The sequence below is a fragment of the Scyliorhinus torazame genome, chromosome 8 (genome assembly GCF_047496885.1).
Source record: "Scyliorhinus torazame isolate Kashiwa2021f chromosome 8, sScyTor2.1, whole genome shotgun sequence".
NCBI lineage: Eukaryota > Metazoa > Chordata > Chondrichthyes > Carcharhiniformes > Scyliorhinidae > Scyliorhinus > Scyliorhinus torazame.
Genome location: NC_092714.1, coordinates 21,643,559 through 21,664,034, shown reverse-complemented (window position 1 = coordinate 21,664,034; position 20,476 = coordinate 21,643,559). Strand labels below are relative to the sequence as shown.

Genomic DNA, 20,476 nt, shown 5'->3' with positions numbered 1-20,476 from the left:
CTTGGAGTGGAATTAATCGAGTGAGAGAGGGGAAGTTTGTCTTTTCTGTTTCGGGGGCACCACCTTTATTGCTGGGTCGTCCTCTCGCTGCTGTTCCAGTTGAGAATTACTGGCACTCTTGAATGCACTCACTCGGATCACCCTGATATTTAGTAATCTAGCATTGGTATACTGACAGCAAGAGTCTTTCAAACTGCCGCGAGCATCCACTGCCAGACCGCAGGCACATTACTGCACACAAAACACAACATCAGCCAAAGGCGTTGCTCCACTTTATTTCACTATACTGAACATTTTTAAAGTCAGCTACACGCGCACTCTTAAAGAGATACTCCCACCTGGAGGGGAGAAAATAATGTTCAAGAAAGACACGCATCCAATTATTTCACTTGACTTCAGAATAGATTTGGCTATTTTATATCTTTGAGGAGATTTGTTCAAAATCTGATCCGCCAGCTGTAATTTGGTTCATTGCAATGTTCGCCATTCTTTTCACAAAATCCAATTATTGTATTTTAACCAGTACACAGGAACGTTTGTAGTTGTATATGTGCTTATTTCCGTAACACATATACACACTGATCGATAGATAGATAGATAGATATAGGTATAAATAGGGATACATAGATAGAGATAGATAGATATATTTAAATAGGGATAGATAGATATAAATAGGGGTAGATAAATAGATAGATGGGTAGATTTAAATAGAGATAGATAGATAACTGAAACTGAGGACATTAAATATATTTACATGTTTGATCTCTGCCTAATTAGCCTAGAAATTACCCCGTGGATATTTAACCTCACACAGTCTCTGACACTGCACCCTACTGGGAGCATGGGGTAGATGAGATTGACGCTAATAATTTCCTACGGCAGATGTATACGGTATTTTCAATTGCACGGCATTCTTGTTAAACTGAAATATCTGTTATACAACTTTGCGCAGGCATTTGCAAAACAATATCACTCTGAATAGACATGTGAAATGTTCTCTGTATGGTTGCTGAGGTTGTTACAGAAGCGACGGCCACTTTAAAACTTGTCGGGCTATTTAAATATCGGAACCATGTGAATGCCGGTGAACATGGACCGCACTTGTCCAGTATTTACACAATATGTAATAAGCCCAGAGCGTCACACGCCATCCGCTGCAGAAAGTGTTTTCCATTCCCAAGCAATACTAGTAATGTCAACATAGATGAAGTAATGTTCGAACCTTCCTAAAATGTCATCCAGGAATTCTGCTGAAGGTGCCCCCACACAGCCTCGGGAATGATTCCACAATCAGTGACGGAGCTTGGGTACCAAAGTGTTTTCAGAATGTTAGCAAGATACCACGCGGGGATTGCATCTCAGCCCACCCGACCCTGTCTGTCCCATCCCCGTCCACCAATATCTGCACACGGTTACCTTCCCCGGAGTAAGGGGTTGCGGACCCTAGTATGTTGCCTCATTAACTCAGGGGTTTAAAGCCAGTTGCTGCACCTCTAACCAGCTCCCCAATTAACTCCAGCTCAGATGGGGAGGGGGGTGGTGAAAGTTTAGAGAGTTTCCTGGTCTGTAGGTCAGTCCCGCCTCAGGATTATGCCCTGAATAAACCCAGCACTGGAATTATAACCTGCGCTCTTTAACAGTTTCTTTGTCCTTTTGACCCTGTTTAATGTTATTGTTTTAACGTTTGCGTAATGATGGCGGGGTGGGTGGGGGGGACTGGATGATGTGAATCCCTGACCCCGAGCATCTTATTCCCCAGTGGGACTTGTCCCTGTGACGCTCCGAGGCGGATGAATAATGATGACTCCTCTCTGGGAAAGCCAGCTTTGACGATCGCTCAGTGACCATGACCCAGGCGGGGTCGCGTCGTTTTGTGCGGCCAAGTTTTGGGAATCCAGGAAAAAGCGTTTTTTCTCCAGCACCGAGGTTTGGACGGGAGGCTCCAGTGACGCTGTGTGGACAGCAGCGATGTTTGAATGAGTGAAAAGCAGGATGTTACTGGAAGAGGGGCGGTCGCAAATGCCTTTAAGACGCAGCGCTGACGATCTGTTGCAGCCGTCCCGGTTTGGAGGCATTGAGTATAAATTCATTGTTACACCAGCCTCACATCTTAGATCTCCTCTCCTTACAGTGAGGGGGGCACAGTCGTACAAAGAACTTTTCTATCTTTTTTTTTGGTGCAAATAAATATTTTGTTGAGTTTTACTCCAATGCATTAGAAAATTTGGGTGGGCAACATCTCATTATTTTGGGGGGTTTCTGCATGTTTTGTTATTTTGCAAGCTGTATGTTTTTTGTTGTAAGTTGGTTGTTATTGTAAACATGGTGCTCTTTGCTTTGCTGGCTGTCTGGGCTCTGCACCAGGCTCTGCTCCCGTGCCTGGCAGCTGGGCAGCCTGACCTACCTGAGCCGGCAGCGAGCTCCCCGGCCGGGCGACCCGGACACCGGGACTGGCGGAGGAGGAGCGGGCTGGTGCACAGTGTGGATCGCATTTACAGCGGGGACGGCAAGGTGGGCTACATCCTGTACGCGGACGGCAAGAGGTTCCTGCTGGATTTGGAAAGGGACGAAGCCGTGACCTCCTCCCACCTGGGGGCGGCTCTCCAGCTGGCCCCGCTAGCAGCGGGCGACGGGCCGAGCGGCCACTGCTACTACCGGGGGACGGTAGATTCCCAGCCGGAGTCCCTGGCCGTCTTCAACCTGTGCGGGGGTCTGGATGGGTTCTTCGCCGTTGGCCGCTCCCGTTACACCGTCAGCCCGCTGCTCCGTCCCGGAGCACGGCACCGCCAGCTCTTTGGGGGCGACGCCGTCCTGCACCGCTTCTCCCGGGATCGCTTCACATTTCGGACCTTGGCTCAGCCCAGCCGCTGCGAGACGCCCGCCTCCGGCCCGCGTGAGGGCGGAGGGCACTGGGGCCAGCAGCGGGCTCCCGGCCGAGCGGCCGGGCGCTCCAAGCGCTCCGTCTCCCGGGCCCGACACGTCGAGCTGCTGCTGGTGGCGGATCAGTCCATGGCCCGCAAGTACGGCCGAGACATCCAGCACTACCTGCTCACCCTGGCCTCCATCGCCTCCAAGCTGTTCGGCCACGCCAGCATCGAGAACCCCGTGCGCCTGGCCGTGGTCAACATCACGGTCATCACCGAGCTGGGCAAGGGGCCCCACATCAACAAGAACGCGGCGGCCACCCTGAAAGACTTCTGCAGGTGGCAACACAAACAGAACCAGCTGGGCGATGGCCATGCGGGCCACCACGATGCTGCTATCCTCTTCACCCGGGAGGTAAGTCGACACACACTGCATGGCAACACTGGTGGGATGCCTCCCGAACCGTTAGCACTGAAACCTGCACTTTATTAATCATGAATAGGGTTTGAATGGGGAATTAAGGGGGGGGGGGGTCAGATTATATAGAATCAGATCGTAATCTGTTCGGTCACCGTGAACCTGACTCTGGTCACTTAGCCAAGCAGGGGGGCTGTGTCTTTACGCAGCCTGGGCTGCTGGTGATTGCGGCTGGACTGCCTGGGTCAGCCTAGATCTGATGATCATGATGTGGAGATGCCGGCGTTGGACTGGGGTGAGCGCAGTAAGAAGTCTTACAACACCAGGTTAAAGTCCAACAGGTGTGTTTCAAACACTAGCTTTCGGAGTACTGCTCTGTCCTCAGGTGAATGAAGAGGTTGGTTCCAGAAACATATATATACAGACAAAGTCAAAGATGCAAGACATTGCTTTGAATGCGAGCATTTGTAGGTAATTAAGTCTTTACAGATCCAGAGATAGGGATAACCCCAGGTTAAAGAGGTGTGAATTGTCTCAAGCCTGGACAGTTGGTAGGATTTTGCAAGCCCAGGCCAGATGGTGGGGGAACAAATGTAATGTGACATGAATCCAAGGTCCCAGTTGAGGCCGTACTCATGTGTGCGGAACTTGGCTATAAGTTTCTCCTCAGCGATTTTGTTGAACCTGGTGTTGTAAGACGTCTTACTGTAGATCTGATGGGGCAGCAACCGCAGCATTAACCTCGCGGCATTCGTCTCAATATCCTATATGTGTTTATAAGGTGGTTTTAATCCCCCGGAGGGACAGAATGAGTGCTGCTGAAAAAAGACAATGTGTGGAAGTTTTTTGTCTTGCACTCATCAGGGAAAAATCGCAAGAATGCCCCAATGTCAGGGGAAACAGCAACTTTATGCAGTATGGGACCAGAGTTCACAGCATAAAGTTGTTGCTTCCTCTGGCGCTGTTCAAGATGAAAAACTTGGACAAAGTGTCTTTTTTCAGCAATACTCATGGAAAAAAATGATTTGAATTCTCATTGTTGACTTGTAAAGTGCAGCTAAATTATATTCATTGCATTTTTAAGTGCAAGCTTTTTAAGAATTGTATTGGTCCCTTATAATTGCTTCAGAGTGGGGCACTGGTTGTTGGCTGCATGATCTTGAGCTGAAAGGAATGCCCAGGTTCAGTTCACTGCTGTATTAGGAGCTTGCTGAACCCTCCGACCTGGATGGTTGTCTGTGGTGCATGCTTTCCTTGCTTTTGCAGAAGGAATGAAGATGAAGTCCGTCCTCGCCAATAACACCCTCCCATCCAGTAAAATGTTTATAAACATACAACTCTATGGCTTGCAAGCGAGGAGCATGTGCTTCTGAAATTAAACAGGCACCACCTTAATGAAAAATTGCCTAGCAAATTTCTTTTGCATTTGTTCACAAATATGTGACACCTGTTGAGTGCATTATGTTGTAACAAAATAACATGTCTTTTCGTCCTGTAGAAATTGGAAAAAATATAGTTTTGCCCCACACTTATTTTTCCTAAAAAGGCAGTGCCCCTTTAAGTTATCCTTATGCTAATTCAAGGCCCTTTGGACTAGCCTTGGGATCCAGTCAGCAGTTCTGAATTTTTTTTTCGTGGGAACTCCAGCAGCTGGAGTTTGCAAGTTCAGTGTCTGGAGGAATTCTTATGAACATAAACCCTTCTTTATCCCAACTCCCTCTTTAGCTGTATAACTTTGAAAGCTTATGAATTTAGTTTTAAATCAAAAATACATTTTCACCCAGTTAAAGGCATAATCATTGGACAAGAATGAGAGAAGATAGTCCAACTACCAATTATGTTGGCATGAGTTTTGGTCCTTCTTCTTGCTCCTGTTATTGTCTGAACACGACGCCCCCATGCCCCCCACCCCCAACCCAACTCTTTATAAATGGCATTGTCACTAATTACAGTGACTTCAGGCAGACATAAAACAATTACACTTTTTTTAATGCCAGGTACATCCTTGTGTTATCTGCTAACCATAGCTTCCCAGACAGTTTTTAACCAATGTAGATGCCCCAATAAGTCTAAGGTGGAATTGCGGTTCTGTAACATTATATTTAAGGTAATCATATATTTTTAGTATTTTTTTAATTCCTTGATTCGTACAATTTAAGCTTTAGTAACTGGATTGTAAGACCCTGGAAACTCAGCAGCATTCCAAGTTTGGAACTTTGCATTCTTAAGGACATAACTAGACTTCACAGTGAGCTGAACCAACTGATGTCCTGTTGCACCTGTCCAGCTCTGGAAAAGCCTGACTTGAAATTTCTTAAGCTAATGTTTTCTTCTTCTTGCCAACTTTCCCCATCCTCCAGCCATTAACCAGTCGTTGAGAAATGCTCCCATCAGTGACATTTTCCACAAAGTAATTACATAACTATGAATTTCTACAATATATGTTGTAGCAGGGCATGCAGTCACCGTAGTTACCTGACCCCTCACTGTCCCAACCAATGTCCGCTTTTTGGCATACATCAATGGACATCAAAACAGTGGAAGAGGACATTGCTAGATTTACTCTTTCAAGCTTGGGGCATTGAGGGTAATTGTAACCCTGGATGAAAATAGTTAACTCAGTACAGACCAGCAATCAAGTTTGGGATCTTTCTGATTTGTGTGTCTCAGCAAAGCCTACGAATAGGTGCCTATTCCATCCTAGTGGACTTGCCTGCTTCCCTGTTAGTTTAGGGTATTAATCCTCATTTGTAACTACCAGCACTGGAGATAAATTGCAATATTTGAGAGCAGTGGAACCACAATATTTTCATATGTTAGTGCCTCATCTCATCAAATGATGAAGAAATTTAAGAAGAGAAAAAGAGATTATTAGCTCTTAATAAAGATCAAATCTACCAATATTTGAATATGCGCATTAGGAGTCTTTTTCACAACTTCTCTCAGACACCAGGTCAGGGTACATGAAATAGCCTATCAACCACTCCCAGGGTCCAACTTTGCCCTCAGACATCACCGTATTTGTTTATGCTGAATGCTGCTATGAAATTCATTACCCCTTTGAACTACAGCATATGTAGCCCCTAAATGCTCTTTCCCTCCCTACAGCAATACAGAACTGAAATTAAAATTCATCATATACCCTAACTCACCAGACCTGGAAATTATTGACATGGATCTTACCAGGGGTGAAATTGAGCCACAAAAGGTGAAGACTCTTCCAAGTTTGATTCCCCTGATCATGTTAAAATTAACTCATCTCAGCTGGCCAGCAGTAACAGCATTACAATTGTCCTCAGTGGTTGGCGACATTGAGTTTGCCTGTTACAGCCTTCACAGTTGAATAGCATACTGCGCTTTTCATCAAGACTTGGAGTAAGCTACGAGAGGAGTAATCATAACAATAGAACCATCCAGTCAAACCAGATCTAGGAGATGAGGAGATAAAATCGACAATAGGTATTTGAAGTTTGTATGACAAGACAAATTTGGGTGGCATAGTGGTTCGCACTGCTGCCTCACAGCGCCAGGACGGGGTGCACTTTCACCCCGTGTCTGTATGGGTTTCCTCCGGGTGCTCTGGTTTCCTCCCACAGTCCAAAGATGTGCAAGTTAGCTGGATTGGCCATGGCAAATCGCCCTTTCGTGTCCAAAGGTGTGTAGTTTAGATGGGATTACAGGGATAGGGTGGGGGCGTGGGCCTAAATAGGGTGCTTTTTCAGAAAGTCGGTGCAAAGTTGTTGGGCTGAATAACCTCCTTCTGCACGGTAGGAATTCTATGGTTCTATTCCAAGTTGTGTTAGATGGATGGGCAAAAATATGCAGACAGAGTCTTAAGTCTTTCAAAATATCGCAGTGCATCACATGTTGAGTAGAGCTCCAGCATTTTTGCTGCACAAAACTAGTTTCAAATTTGGCAGGTCAGTGACTCCTGATCACAAAGATACCGCATAATAACAAAAAAAAGCAGTACTTCACACCTCTGCCACCTGCTTATCTAAACTAACAGGGGATCATTCATCTTTTAAAACCAGCTGTCAGCCCTGCAGGTGCCAATAGTGCCAAATAACACAAATTATGCTGAGTTGGAGTGGAGTGCTTTTAGTGGCCTCTTATACAATGATTGAACGATCATTGGATTGTGCTTTCAAAGAATGGCCACCAGACCTTTCAGGACTCATTAGTTGCATCCTCAACAGAGTCAGGTGCCATTTATTTCAAACCAATTTTTCTTATTCTATATGAGAGCATTAAGGAGAAGAAACATTGCCCAAATGGAGAACAATAGAAACAAGCTTAACTCTTCCCATTGCTCCTCTGAAGTTTGAAGTATGTTGCCAAAGAGCTGTATAGGTACCAGGCATGCCCCAGCAACTTGCTCAAGTTGCAGTTCTTCACATGTGAGCCAAGACAATGTCAACAGGTTTTTTTTACACTTACCTTCTTGCCTCTCTTTATTTCCACCTTGGCACTGGCTTGCACGATGGACTTGAGCTCATCCATCTTTAAAAAACAAGGATTGGTACTGATTAGCGAATGGAGATCATAAAATTCCAATTCACCTCCTTAAAACTCCAGCTGAACACAATGATTGCAATTTCAAACATTGATTACTACTGCATTTAATTGCTGATAAATTCGATTCAACAGTTTAAAGTAAATTTGGTTATCTCCATAACTGCACGGATCAGGAAAGCTTCTGCTATCAGTAAAAGCTCCATAAAGATAATTTCTTTCAAAGGCACAGTACGTTAGAAAGAGGGACTTAAAGAGTCAAGTGCAGAAACTGTCTAAAAGCTGAAGCACAGTCTGTCACCTAGATGCCTCTCCCAAATGATCCAATGTTCATGCATGTAAGTGAAACAGTTACTTCTCAGATTGGGAACATAGGGCGGGATTCTTCGGAAACCGGCGAGGCGGGCAACTCCGGCGCGAAGGATTGGCATGAACCACTCCAGCGTAGGGCCGCCCCGAAGGTGCAGAATCCTCCGTACCTTCAGGGGCTAGGCTGGTGCCAGAGTGGTTTGCGCCGGCCAGCGCAGAAGGGACTTGTCGCCACGCCAAGGGCCTCCGCCGGCCGGCGCAAGCTGGCGCATGCATGGGAGCGCCAGCGTGTGCTGGCGTCATCCCAGCGCATGCGCAGCGGGGTTCTTCTCTGCGCCGGCCATTGCGGACCGTTACACAAGCCAGCGCGGAGGTATAGAGTGCCCCCACGGTACAGGCCGCCCATGGATCGGTGGGCTCCAATTGTGGGCCATGCCACCATGGGGTCACCTCCCGGAGCCAGTTCCCCCCGCACCCCCCCCGAGGGCCCCGGCGGCCGCCCACAGAGCCAGGGCCCGCCGGTAAGTACCTGTCGTAACATACGCCGGCGGGTCTGGCCAAAAACGGGCGGCCACTCGGGGCTGGTTTAGCACAGGGCTAAATCGCTGGCTTTGAAAGCAGACCAAGCAGGCCAGCAGTACGGTTCAAATCCCGTCCCAACCTCCCCGAACAGGCGCCGGAATGTGGCGACTAGGGGTTTTTCACAGTAACTTCATTTGAAGCCTGTTTGTGACAATAAGCGATTTTCATTTAATTTCATTTCATTGCGGGCCGGTGAATCGACGGGGAGAATTCGGCAGCCGGCGGGGGCGGGATTCACGCCGCCCACCGGCGATTCTCTGACCCGGTGGAGGGTCGGAGAATCCCGCTCATAGTTCCTGTGAAATGAATTGGATGGGTTGATCCAGTGAAATGAATTAGACGGGGTGATCTATATATGGAGAAAATGCTCCCTGAATGCTTAATGAATAAATGCATCAATCCCTACAGAGCAGAAAGGGCTCAAGTCTGAGTCCTGATCAGTACTGAGCTGGGTAATCCCAGGAAAGTTAGTAAGGGCTTGTGTCCCTTTACCAGGAGGAAGAAATATGTCCATCAGCATTCCTTGCCCTGACTGCTGCCCTTTGATCCCTGCTAGAAAGAAGGTAGGGGTGGGTATTGGATTGTGCCAGAATGGGGCATGTTGTGATGCCCTCTACAGTGAAAGAGCCTAGCAACTGCTGTCCAAGCTTATACATAATCATTTGGGATTCTGTTAGCACTAATGAACTGCACTACAGAAAAAGTCAGTTGATGTTACCCTTGCTTCCGAGTCCCCAGGTTCCATGTTCAAGTCCCACTCCAGGACATGAGCACGAAAATCAAGGCTGACACTGCAGTGCAATACTGAGGGAGTTATGCACTGTCGGGATTGCTATCTTTGGAGGAGACATTAAACTGAGGCTCCGGTTGGGTGGATGTAAAAGATCCCATGGCATTATTTCACAGAAGAACAAGGGAGTTATCACTGGGGACCTGATTGATATTTCTCCCTCAATCACATCACTAAAAGATTCAGCATGCTAAGTTTTATTGGTCAGAATATTGAATACAGAAGTTGGGACATCTTGTTGAAGTTGTATAAGACATTGTTAAGACTACACATGGAACACTGTATTCAGTTCTGGTCACCTTATTATAGGAAGGATATTGTTAAACTAGAACGAGTGCAGAAGAGGTTTACGAGAATGCCACCCAGGACTTGATGGTCTGAGTTATAAGGAGAGGCTGGATAGGCTGGGGATTTTTTCCCTGGAGTGTAGGAGGCTTAGGGGTGATCTTTTAGAGGTCTATAAATTAATGAGGAGCTTCGATAAGGTAGATAGTCAACATCTTTTCCCAGCGGTAGAGGAGTCAAGAACTAGAGGGCATAAGTTTAAGATGAGAGGAGAGAGATGCAAAAGAGACCAAAGGGGAAATTTCTTCACACAGAGGATGGTAAGCATCTGGAACGATCTGCCAGAGGCAGTGGAAGAGGTGGGTAAAATGTTGTCCTTTAGAAAGCAGTTAGACAGTTAAATGGGCAGGGTGGGTACAGAGGGATATGGGCCAAATACGGGCAAGTGGGACTAGTTTAGTGATAGAAACAGGACGGCATGGACCAGCTGGGCCGATGGGCCTGTTGCCATGCTGTAGACATCTATGACTCTATAAAACAGATTATCTGGTCATTCTCACATTGCTGTTAATGGGGACCTTGCTGTGCGCAGTTTTAAAATAAGTACTTAATTGGCTGTAACATACTCCATTGGCTTTGAGACATCCGGTGGTCCTGAAAAGCACTGTATAAATGCAAGTCTTTCTTTTATAAAATCTGTTTTTAGCAGGTCAATCATAGTAATAATAATAATCTTTATTAGTGTCACAAGTAAGATTATATTAACACTGCAATGAAGTTACTGTGAAAATCCCCTAGTTGTAACACTCCGGCGCCTGTTCGGGTACACAGAGGGAGAATTCAGAATGTCCAATTCACCTAACAAGCATGTCTTTCGAGACTTGTAGGAGGAAATGGAGCACCCGAAGGAAACCCATGCAGACACGGGGAGAACGTGCAGACTCTGCAGAGACAGTGATCCAAGCCGGGAACCAAACCCGAGTCCCTGCCGCGGTGAAGCAACAGTGCTAATCTCTGTACTACCGTGCCCGAACCTGCTTGCAGATCTTGGTTGAAATACTGTCAGATTTCAGGGTTGTGCCGTGGCCCTGACCGCTGGCAATACCATCGCCAACATTCTATTACTTTTTGCATGGTTATTTTTGTATTTAGATCAGGCGTAATTACTTTGTGACGCATTCCTCTGTTTACAAGCTCAGCAAAGGATCTTGTGTGGCCTTTCATCAGAAGATAATACGCCTTTCATGGAAGCAGTTTGTCCATGCCATTTTTTTATATTACAAGGAAAAATAGCCCTTAATTATACAGCCATCTTCCCACTATGCAGTCATTTATTTTTGGACCATTGAAGAAAATTAATTTGAAATCTCTGAGTTTTGCAGCAACTCCCCTTTGGAGAAAGGGGATGACGATAGAAAGACTGAGGCAGAAAGTGAGGCAAAATGAGGTAAAACCAGTCAGTGTGGGGTGCGGAGCGATGGGAGGAGTGCTGATGGAGAGTGGTCAGAGCCTTGTGTTTATCAATAACTGTACTATGAATAGATGAACTTATTTAGGGAAAACCCACTGCTGACAAAGTAAGTATCAAATCCCACACCGGAACAAAATTGTGACTAATACTGTGCATGGGTTTTGGGCTCCACTATTGGGTAAATAATAAACACTAAGGCTGTCTGTGTTTTTTGCGCTTGGGTATGTGTGTGTTGCTACAAACTTTCAGAGGCATTTGTTTATTTTCCAAAAGATTTTGTGTCGTCCCAAAAAAATAATGACTCCCAGCTGTGTTACCCTGTGCCTTTAAGTGGAGGCAGCAATAACAGAGTACTGACCAGAAGAGGCACCTGATTCTGGAATCTTTGAACTAATGCCAGTGTGAAAACATTGTGAAGTCATTTCCCTCCTTCCTCTAACAGGTTTTTTTATAATGATTAATTTGTTCTCCTCTGCAGTGTTGTTTTTCTCTCCCCCCCTCTCCCTTTTTGGAGAACCACTAATGGTTGGTTAGCACAGACAGCGGGTACTGCCCCTCTTGGCTGCCAGCCAGCATACTGCACTGTCCATAGACGTAGAGACACCCCAACTCATTAAATCTACAGAGCAGGCATTCTCTCTAAGGGTGAAACAGTTTATTTATCAGAAACCAGAGCCTTGGCTGATCAGAGCCACTCAACTAATCAATGCTTCATGGTTTTATATTGATGGTGACCTGCGCTATAGCCCTGATCTCTTTTTCTTTATGTACTAACTTAAAGCAAACAATTAGTAAATATATATATAGAGTAATAGAATAGCACAGTGGTTAGCACTGTTGCTTCACAGCAACAGGGTCCCAGGTTCGATTCCCGGCTTGGGTCACTGTCTGTCACGGGGAGTCTGCATGTTCTCCCCGTGTCTGCGTGGGTTTCCTCCGGGTGCTCCGATTTCCTCCCACAAGTCCTGAAAGACATGCTGTTAAGGTGAATTGGACATGCTAAATTCTGCCTCAGTGTACCTGAACAAGCGCCGGAGTGTGGCAACTAGGAGCTTTTCACAGTAACTTCATTGCAGTGTTAATGTAAGCCTACTTGTGACACTATTAAAGATTATTATTAGAAGTGTATGCAGAACACACTCTTATCTACCCTGTGTACAAAATATATGCACAAAACACAGGCTTGAGCATGCAAGGGAGTGAAATATTTATTTAAAATGGATTAACACCTCCATTAAAAAGCAAGCAGAGGAATTTTGTAAGAGGCATTAATCTTTCACACATTAATATTCAGACGGTTAGCAGGCAATTCTGTGGTGTGGTACATGCAGAGAAAACACCTTGGGAAAACACAAGTGCTCAGCCTGTGGTTTGGTCCATGATTGGATGGTCATGTGCTGTGTGCTTGTAACTTTCCAAGATGCACGTACTCCCGGGAAATGCTACTCCAACTAGGAATACTGAACCAGTATTCCGCATTTTAATTTTGATCCAATGACTTATGGTTTATTTAGCTGTCGTAATGGCGTAAGTTTCTTGCTTCTGTGTTATCTGAAGGTAAAGATGTGTAGCAGTCTTGAATGGATCCTCAGAAGTTAGATGTTAAGCATAGACCAAAGTGTCCTCTGTTTCCATGCAGATGTTTACACGTACATAAAAAGCAAGAGGATAGCCAGGGAAAGGGTTGGCCCACTGAAGGATAGGCAAGGGAATCTATGTGTGGAGCCAGAGGAAATGGGCGAGGTACGAAATGAATACTTTGCATCAGTATTCACCAAAGAGAAGGAATTGGTAGATGTTGAGTCTGGAGAAGGGTGTGTAGATAGCCTGGGTCACATTGAGATCCAAAAAGACGAGGTGTTGGGCGTCTTAAAAAAATATTAAGGTAGATAAGTCCCCAGGGCCTGATGGGATCTACCCCAGAATACTGAAGGAGGCTGGAGAGGAAATTGCTTAGGCCTTGACAGAAATCTTTAGATCCTCACTGGCTTCAGGTGATGTCCCGGAGGACTGGAGAATAGCCAATGTTGTTCCTCTGTTTAAGAAGGGTAGCAAGGATAATCCAGGGAACTACAGGCCGGTGAGCCTTACTTCAGTGGTAGGGAAATTACTGGAGAGAATTCTTTGAGACAGGATCTACTCCCATTTGGAAGCAAATGGACGTATTAGTGAGAGATAGCATGGTTTTGTGAAGGGGAGGTCGTGTCTCACTAACTTGATAGAGTTTTTCGAAGACGTCACAAAGATGATTGATGCAGGTAGGGCAGTGGATGTTGTCTATATGGACTTCAGTAAGGCCTTTGACATGGTCCCTCATGGTAGACTAGTACAAAAGGTGAAGTCACACTGGATCAGGGGTGAGCTGGCAAGGTGGATACAGAACTGGCTAGGTCATAGAAGGCAGAGAGTAGCAATGGAAGAATGCTTTTCTAATTGGAGGGCTGTGACCAGTGGTGTTCCGCAGGGATCAGTGCTGGGACCTTTGCTGTTTGTAGTATATATAAATGATTTGGAGGAAAATGTAACTGGTCTGATTAGTAAGTTTGCAGACGACACAAAGGTTGGTGGAATTACGGATAGAGATGAGGACTGTCAAAGGATACAGCAGGATTTAGATTGTTTGGAGACTTGGGCAGAGAGATGGCAGATGGAGTTTAATCCGGACAAATGTGAGGTAATGCATTTTGGAAGGTCTAATGCAGGTAGGGAATATACAGTGAATGGTAGAACCCTCAAGAGTATTGAAAGTGAGAGAGATCTAGGAGTACGGTCCACAGGTCACTGAAAGGGGCAACACAGGTGGAGAAGGTAGTCAAGAAGGCATATGGCATGCTTGCCTTCATTGGCCGGGGCATTGAGTATAAGAATTGGCAAGTCATGTTGCAGCTGTATAGAACCTTAGTTAGGCCACACTTGGAGTATAGTGTTCAATTCTGGTCGCCACACTACCAGAAGGATGTGGAGGCTTTAGAGAGGGTGCAGAAGAGATTTACCAGAATGTTGCCTGGTATGGAGGGCATTAGCTATGAGGAGCGGTTGAATAAACTCGGTTTGTTCTCACTGGAACGACGGAGGTTGAGGGGCGACCTGATAGAAGTCTACAAAATTATGAGGGGCATAGACAGAGTGGATAGTCAGAGGCTTTTCCCCAGGGTAGAGGGGTCAATTACTAGGGGGCATAGGTTTAAGGTGAGAGGGGCAAGGTTTAGAGTAGATGTATGAGGCAAGTTTTTTACGCAGAGGGTAGTGGGTGCCTGGAACTCGCTACCGGAGGAGGTGGTGGAAGCAGGGACGATAGTGACATTTAAGGGGCATCTTGACAAATACATGAATAGGATGGGAATAGAGGGATACGGACCCAGGAAGTGTAGAAGATTGTAGTTTAGTCGGGCAACATGGTCAACACGGGCTTGGAGGGCCGAAGGGCCTGTTCCTGTGCTGTACATGTCTTTGTTCTTTGTTCTTTATATGATGACATTATGACACCAATCACCAGTCAGAGTATATCTGGTATAATTTTTAATTCTTTGATTTATTTTTCACACACACTGCAGATGCTGAGTCTTGCTGGCTACAGTTCAGTGGGCATTAGCATCTCTTCAAGATTTCATCACGTGGCCATTCTTCATTATATAATTATTATCAGGTCATTCAATTCAAACCGTGTGGTCATCAGAGCAAAAACGGATCCTAACTTCACTCTACACACATACACGATCATAGTCGGATGATCAAGTAATGTCACGTGAACCAACCAAAATAAATGAAAGGATAATGGTGTAAAATTAATGCAAATGTAAATAAATATTCATTCAAACTTATCAATTTTACAAAGAACATATACTGGTAACGATCATTTTACTAAAACTTGAAAATATGCACCACCCAAAATTTTAAAAAGAACAAATCTAGTCATGATTTCTGAAAATACAAACATTCTATAAGATATAATCAGAAAGAAAGGTAATTATTTCATATTGTGTTTTTCTTAACTTGAATCTGAAATTTACAAAAGCTGGATTTGTCTACTTTGATCAAAGCCTCTGGGAACACCAGAATAGCAGACTGACATCCAGTTGGCTTTTAACACCTACCTACATGTCACACTTGCTCCAGACAATTCTTAAACAATGGAATGTAAGATCTGAAGATATATAAATCATCTGAGCTTTGCAACATAAGAAGTTTGTGAAGTGTGCTGGAATGGGAGCTGCTTTTTGCTTTTAAATTGAAACAAAGAGACCAATATTGCACAGCAGTGAGCATGTGAAAGAATAAGAAGCTGCATTTAGAGTCACTCACAAAACTGGAACGCACACTTGCACAAAAAAAATCAAAATGTGTATGTGCTGCCAGCAAAGGCAACATTTTTATATGAGCCCCACAAAAGAGAAAAAAACTGGTTAACATTTCACATACCATCCATTCCTGATAGAAGGTCTCAACTAAGATCCTTGCATGACCCTACGCTTTCAGCCATGGCTCAACTAGTAGGACTTTGAGTTCAAGTTGCACTCCAGAGACCTGAGGGCAAAAGAACATAGTATTGAGGGAATTCTGCATTGTTGGAGAGGTGTCTTCAATGTGAAATATTAAACTTTGTGTTCTTTAAAAAAAAGTCTAGATGTTCAAGTTGCATACAAACCTCTTCATCTGGTCAATGTGTCTTGTTATGGTCTCTCTAGAGATTGATAACTTTCTAAAAAAGAAACTTGAACCTCCAGCTACTAGCTGAAATATTGACATGGCAAGATTTTACATATTAAAACCTTTGCTCTAATAAATGACTGAAAGCACTATTGACAATATACTAGTTTCTTTTTTTAAGAATCTTACACTTTAAACTTTAGAGAGCAACATTTCCTTTTTCAAACTAGCCATCATACTCTCCATGGAATTGCAATCCTCATAGCAAACATCCACAGTTGCTTCCAGTTTCCAATGGGTTTCCCATTTATTCGTTTCGCTAAGCAGTAACTTCAAGTGACCATCTTCAGGGGCTTTCTTCAGTTTTCAAAGAGGTCCTTAAATTTAACCTCAGAAGTAAAGCCTGTTCCGATGTTTGTTCTTCCTCCTGGTGGTATGGTGGCATAGTGGTCAACATTGCTGCCTCGCAGTGCCAGGGACCCGGGTCCCATGCCGATCTTGCATGACTGTCTGTGTGGAGTTTGCCCGTCCTCCCCATACCTCCGGGTGCACTGTTTTCCCCCACAGTCCAAAGATGTATAGGTTAGGTGGATTGGCCAGGCTAAATTCCCCATAGTGTCCAAACATGTGCAAGTTGATTGGGGTTACGCAGATGGGCCTGGGGAGTGGGCCTGGCTAGGGCGCTCTTTCAGAGGATCAGTGCAGACTCAATAGGGTGAATTGCCTCCTTCTGCACTGGAGGGATTCTATGGGGACGTCTCTTCAACTAGAGACTGTCTCCCTCCTACATCTGGCTATGGTAGTTTGCAAAGCCAAGCAACATACCCTTTCTGTCTGCTGACCATGCAGAAACTATGCTGTCTGTAATATGCATGATTTGTAAGGATCTCAAAAATGGTTTCTCCTTCCCTCTTCCCCAGGACAACATGAAACGCATTAATCAAGCACCCAGTTAACAGTGCTGATTATCTATCCTTGATTCTAACTCCCTTTCACCGTAGAAGTAAATGGACAACACCAACGAAACCTTTCTGAGACAGTAAACCAACCTGAGCCTTCTTTAAACTCTAACAATCAAACTACCCAAGCTTACTGCGGAGTAGGTCACATGACCAGCTTCATTTACTGTAAATTAAGACATGCAATCCAAAAATATAAAATCATATAAACCTCACAATTGTAACAGCAGTGTGGCACTTGTTGCCTGAATAATATTGCATTAGCAGTCCACTGCCTTAATTTGTAGATACCTTAATAATGAAAGATTTGGGTCATGTTTTAAACCATCAATCAGCTGTTGATTGACCTACTGTGTCATTCTACAAGTCTCTATTTATAATTTGAATTGCAAATATGATTGCTCGTTTAAAAATTCTAGTTTATAATTTACATATTTTTAATTACTTTACTCACAGAATTTGTGTGGACATCACTCCTGTGATACTTTGGGAATGGCCGATGTGGGAACCATCTGCTCCTCCGAGCGTAGCTGTGCAATCATTGAAGATGACGGCCTCCATGCTGCATTTACAGTCGCTCATGAAATTGGTATGGAGGTTTCTACAAATAAAATCCGTACATGCTCCCAGGATAAGCAACCCATGCATAAGAATTCTACAAAAAGTTCAATGGCACAATTTGCCACATATATCAAGTTTAAGAGATAAATGGAGATTTATATTGGCCCCAATATGCAGGCATCTGATGCACCAGAGCCCAGCCATGGTTGCTTTGGCTGGGTATGTTAAACAGTAGCCTGATACTTTCCCATATGGAGAAAGAGAACAGTCAGAATCAGAATATTTCATAGTACAAAAAGAGAACATTCATCCCATTGCAAATGCATTCTCTGAAAGAGCCTCATTCTCCTGCGCTTTCGCCAAACCCTGCTTGTTTACAATATTTGTTTACTCCCATTTCTTAAAAGCTGTGGTGGGTTTTGTGTACACCACTGCATCTGGCAGGCAGTCCCACATCCTAACAACCAGGGCAGCATGGTAGCATAGTATTTAGCATTGTGGCTTCACATCGCCGGGGTCCCAGGTTCGATTCCCTGCTGGGTCACTGTCTGTGCAGCGTCTGTACATTCACCCCGTGTCTGCGTGGGTTTCCTCCGGGTGCTCCGGTTTCCTCCCAAAGACATGCAGGTTAGGTGGATTGGCCATGCTAAATTGCCCTTAGTGTCCAAAAAGGTTTGGCGGGGTTATTGGGTTAAGGGGATAGGGTTGAAGTGAGGGCTTAAGTGTGTTGTTGCAGACTCGATGGGCTGAATGGCCTCCTTCTACACTGTATTTTCTATGTTCTAACCCTCTGCATAGAAAACCATCTTCCAATCCCTCTCTTCTTATTGGTGATGATCTAAGATCACTGTTCAACACATCAACCAATGGCAATAGATTTCGCCAACTTCATCAAAGCCTGCCATAATCCTGAACCTTCTTTGTTATAACAAACAGTCTTCAGTTTCTCTCATTCCTCAACTAAAGCCTCCTTAATATCACCGTAATAAGTCTCTTCTGCATCCTCTTCATGGCCTGATCAAAAGCGAGTGTCACCCTTCGACCACTTGTGCAAATTTGAGACTGGCTCCAGAAAATGCAATTGGGCAAGGTGCTGGAGCATACTTGTCCAGTTTCTCAGACTGGCAGAGGTATCAGAAGATCCAAGGAAAGCGACCAAGGCCCCTGCTGAGTATATAGATGAGATAATAAAAAAGCAGTAGTTAGGTGATGCTTAATTTGGATTTTCGAATGGGTTGTTTATCAAGAAGGCATGCGCTGATCAAAATTGTGAAATAATGTTTAAGGCATCAAGTTGGGGACTACGTGTGTTTGAATAAACCTACTTCTTGTTAACTGAAGGTCATCTCCTGGGACTGTCCCATGATGATTCCAAGTTCTGTGAGGAGTCATACGGCTTGACGGAAGATAAACGGTTAATGTCTTCAATTTTGACCAGCATCGACTCCTCTAAACCATGGTCCAAGTGCACATCTGCTACAGTAACCGAATTCTTTGATGACGGTCATGGTAGGTGTTCTCCCAAATACTAGTAACAGTCCATTATCTATGTCCCTCCTTTTATACCATATTAATGAGTAGCTCCTGTATTTTAATAATAGTTATGTGTGAAAACTAACACAGCCCATGCCAACAGAGCACAATCTCACTCCTGTTGCATTTGTTTATGTCCCAGGTAACCAGTCCCACAGTAGCTCAGTAAGTCATGGTAGTGCCAGCTACAGCTCAGGCGGTTCAGAAGCAGAAGATTGTAGGCTCACGCTCCACCCCCAGAAATGTCAGTACTAAAACTTGAGAATTAAATCTATAGTGGAGTCCTGAGTGAATGCTGCACTGTTGGAGGTGCCATCTTCCAGATTGGACATTAAGCCAAGGCCGAGTCTGCTCCCTCAGGATGTGCAAAACATCCAGTAGTATTATTTTGTGGGAGAGTTATCCCTAGTGTCCTGGTCAACATTTATCCCTCAATCAAACGTCACTAAACTTGATTATCTGATTATATACATCAGCACCCTCAGAAGAGGGTAGAAAGACTTGAAGGATAACCCAAAAATAGCTTCAAGTAAAATTAGTGTAAATTGTGATTGAAACAAAATTAGAAATACTTCAATATTTTAAGCCAGAGATGAGGAGGAATTTCTTCTCTTAGAGGATAGTGAATCTGTGAAATTCTTTACTACAGGAGGTTGTAGAGGCTGGGTCATTAAGTACGTTCAAGGCCGAGATAGAATTTTAATAAGTCAGAAAATGAAGGGCTATGAGGACAAGGCAGGAAAGTGGAGTTGACGATTATCAGATCAGATCAGCCATGACCACATTGAATGGCAGAGCAGACTCGGTGGCCGAGTGAACTACTTCTGTTCTTATGTCTTGTCTTATGGTCTCAATGGCTGTAAATCACTTTGGGGTGGAAAGGCCTTATAAATGCAAGTCTTTATTTCTCTTAGTGAGCTACCTAGCCCAAGAAAATCCCAGATTTGGGGCGAGGTTTAATTTTTAAAAATCAGAGTCTGTTCCACAGGGAATGACCCCGCTATCTAACGGCACATTGTTGCTATTTCAGTCCTTGGTGGTAGAGCTCCTCAGTGAGGTAAAAATGGCACCCTGATCTCTCGATCCCCTCGCTGCCCCTCCTCCCCGCCCCCCCTCCCCCCAGGACACCCACTCCATGCCCCAACTCACCGAAAAGGGGTCCTTGGGCCACCCGCACCTCACCTCATACCCATGGGCCCAGCCTGGCACTACCGAAGTGCTTGGGTAACACTGCCAGGATGGCAGTACCAAGGTGCCTGGGTGGCATCAGCAGTGCAAGGGTGCCACCCTTCATGGAGGCCGACCACACCTCTGATTGCCCGGGAGACCCCCCCCCCTCCCCTCCACACCCCCTGATGTGGGGTCCAGTACTAAACGGCACCCAGCTGGAGTCTCCTCAGCTAGGCTGGTAGAGAGCGGATGATCGTGCGATCTGGCACAGACATAGGTAAATGGGCTTTTAAGCTCACTTAATTATGTGATCTGGGTCCCGCTCATTGTGGGACCAGGGCAGTGGGAGAACTCCCTGCCTTCTTCACATGG

At 45.0% G+C, this 20,476-nt stretch overlaps 1 protein-coding gene across 1 annotated transcript in view; it reads left to right on the top strand.

The window, feature by feature from the left end:
* The first annotated feature begins 1,755 nt into the window (after window positions 1-1,755).
* The window catches only part of adamts5 (ADAM metallopeptidase with thrombospondin type 1 motif, 5 (aggrecanase-2)), a 43,881-nt gene continuing 25,160 nt past the window's right edge, over window positions 1,756-20,476 (top strand). Inside the window, exons 1-3 of the mRNA XM_072513154.1 lie at window positions 1,756-3,279; window positions 17,297-17,429; window positions 18,743-18,910. Of these exons, the coding sequence (XP_072369255.1) occupies window positions 2,323-3,279; window positions 17,297-17,429; window positions 18,743-18,910 (1,258 nt within the window). The 5' untranslated portion in view covers window positions 1,756-2,322. The remainder of the gene's footprint in view (window positions 3,280-17,296; window positions 17,430-18,742; window positions 18,911-20,476) is intronic.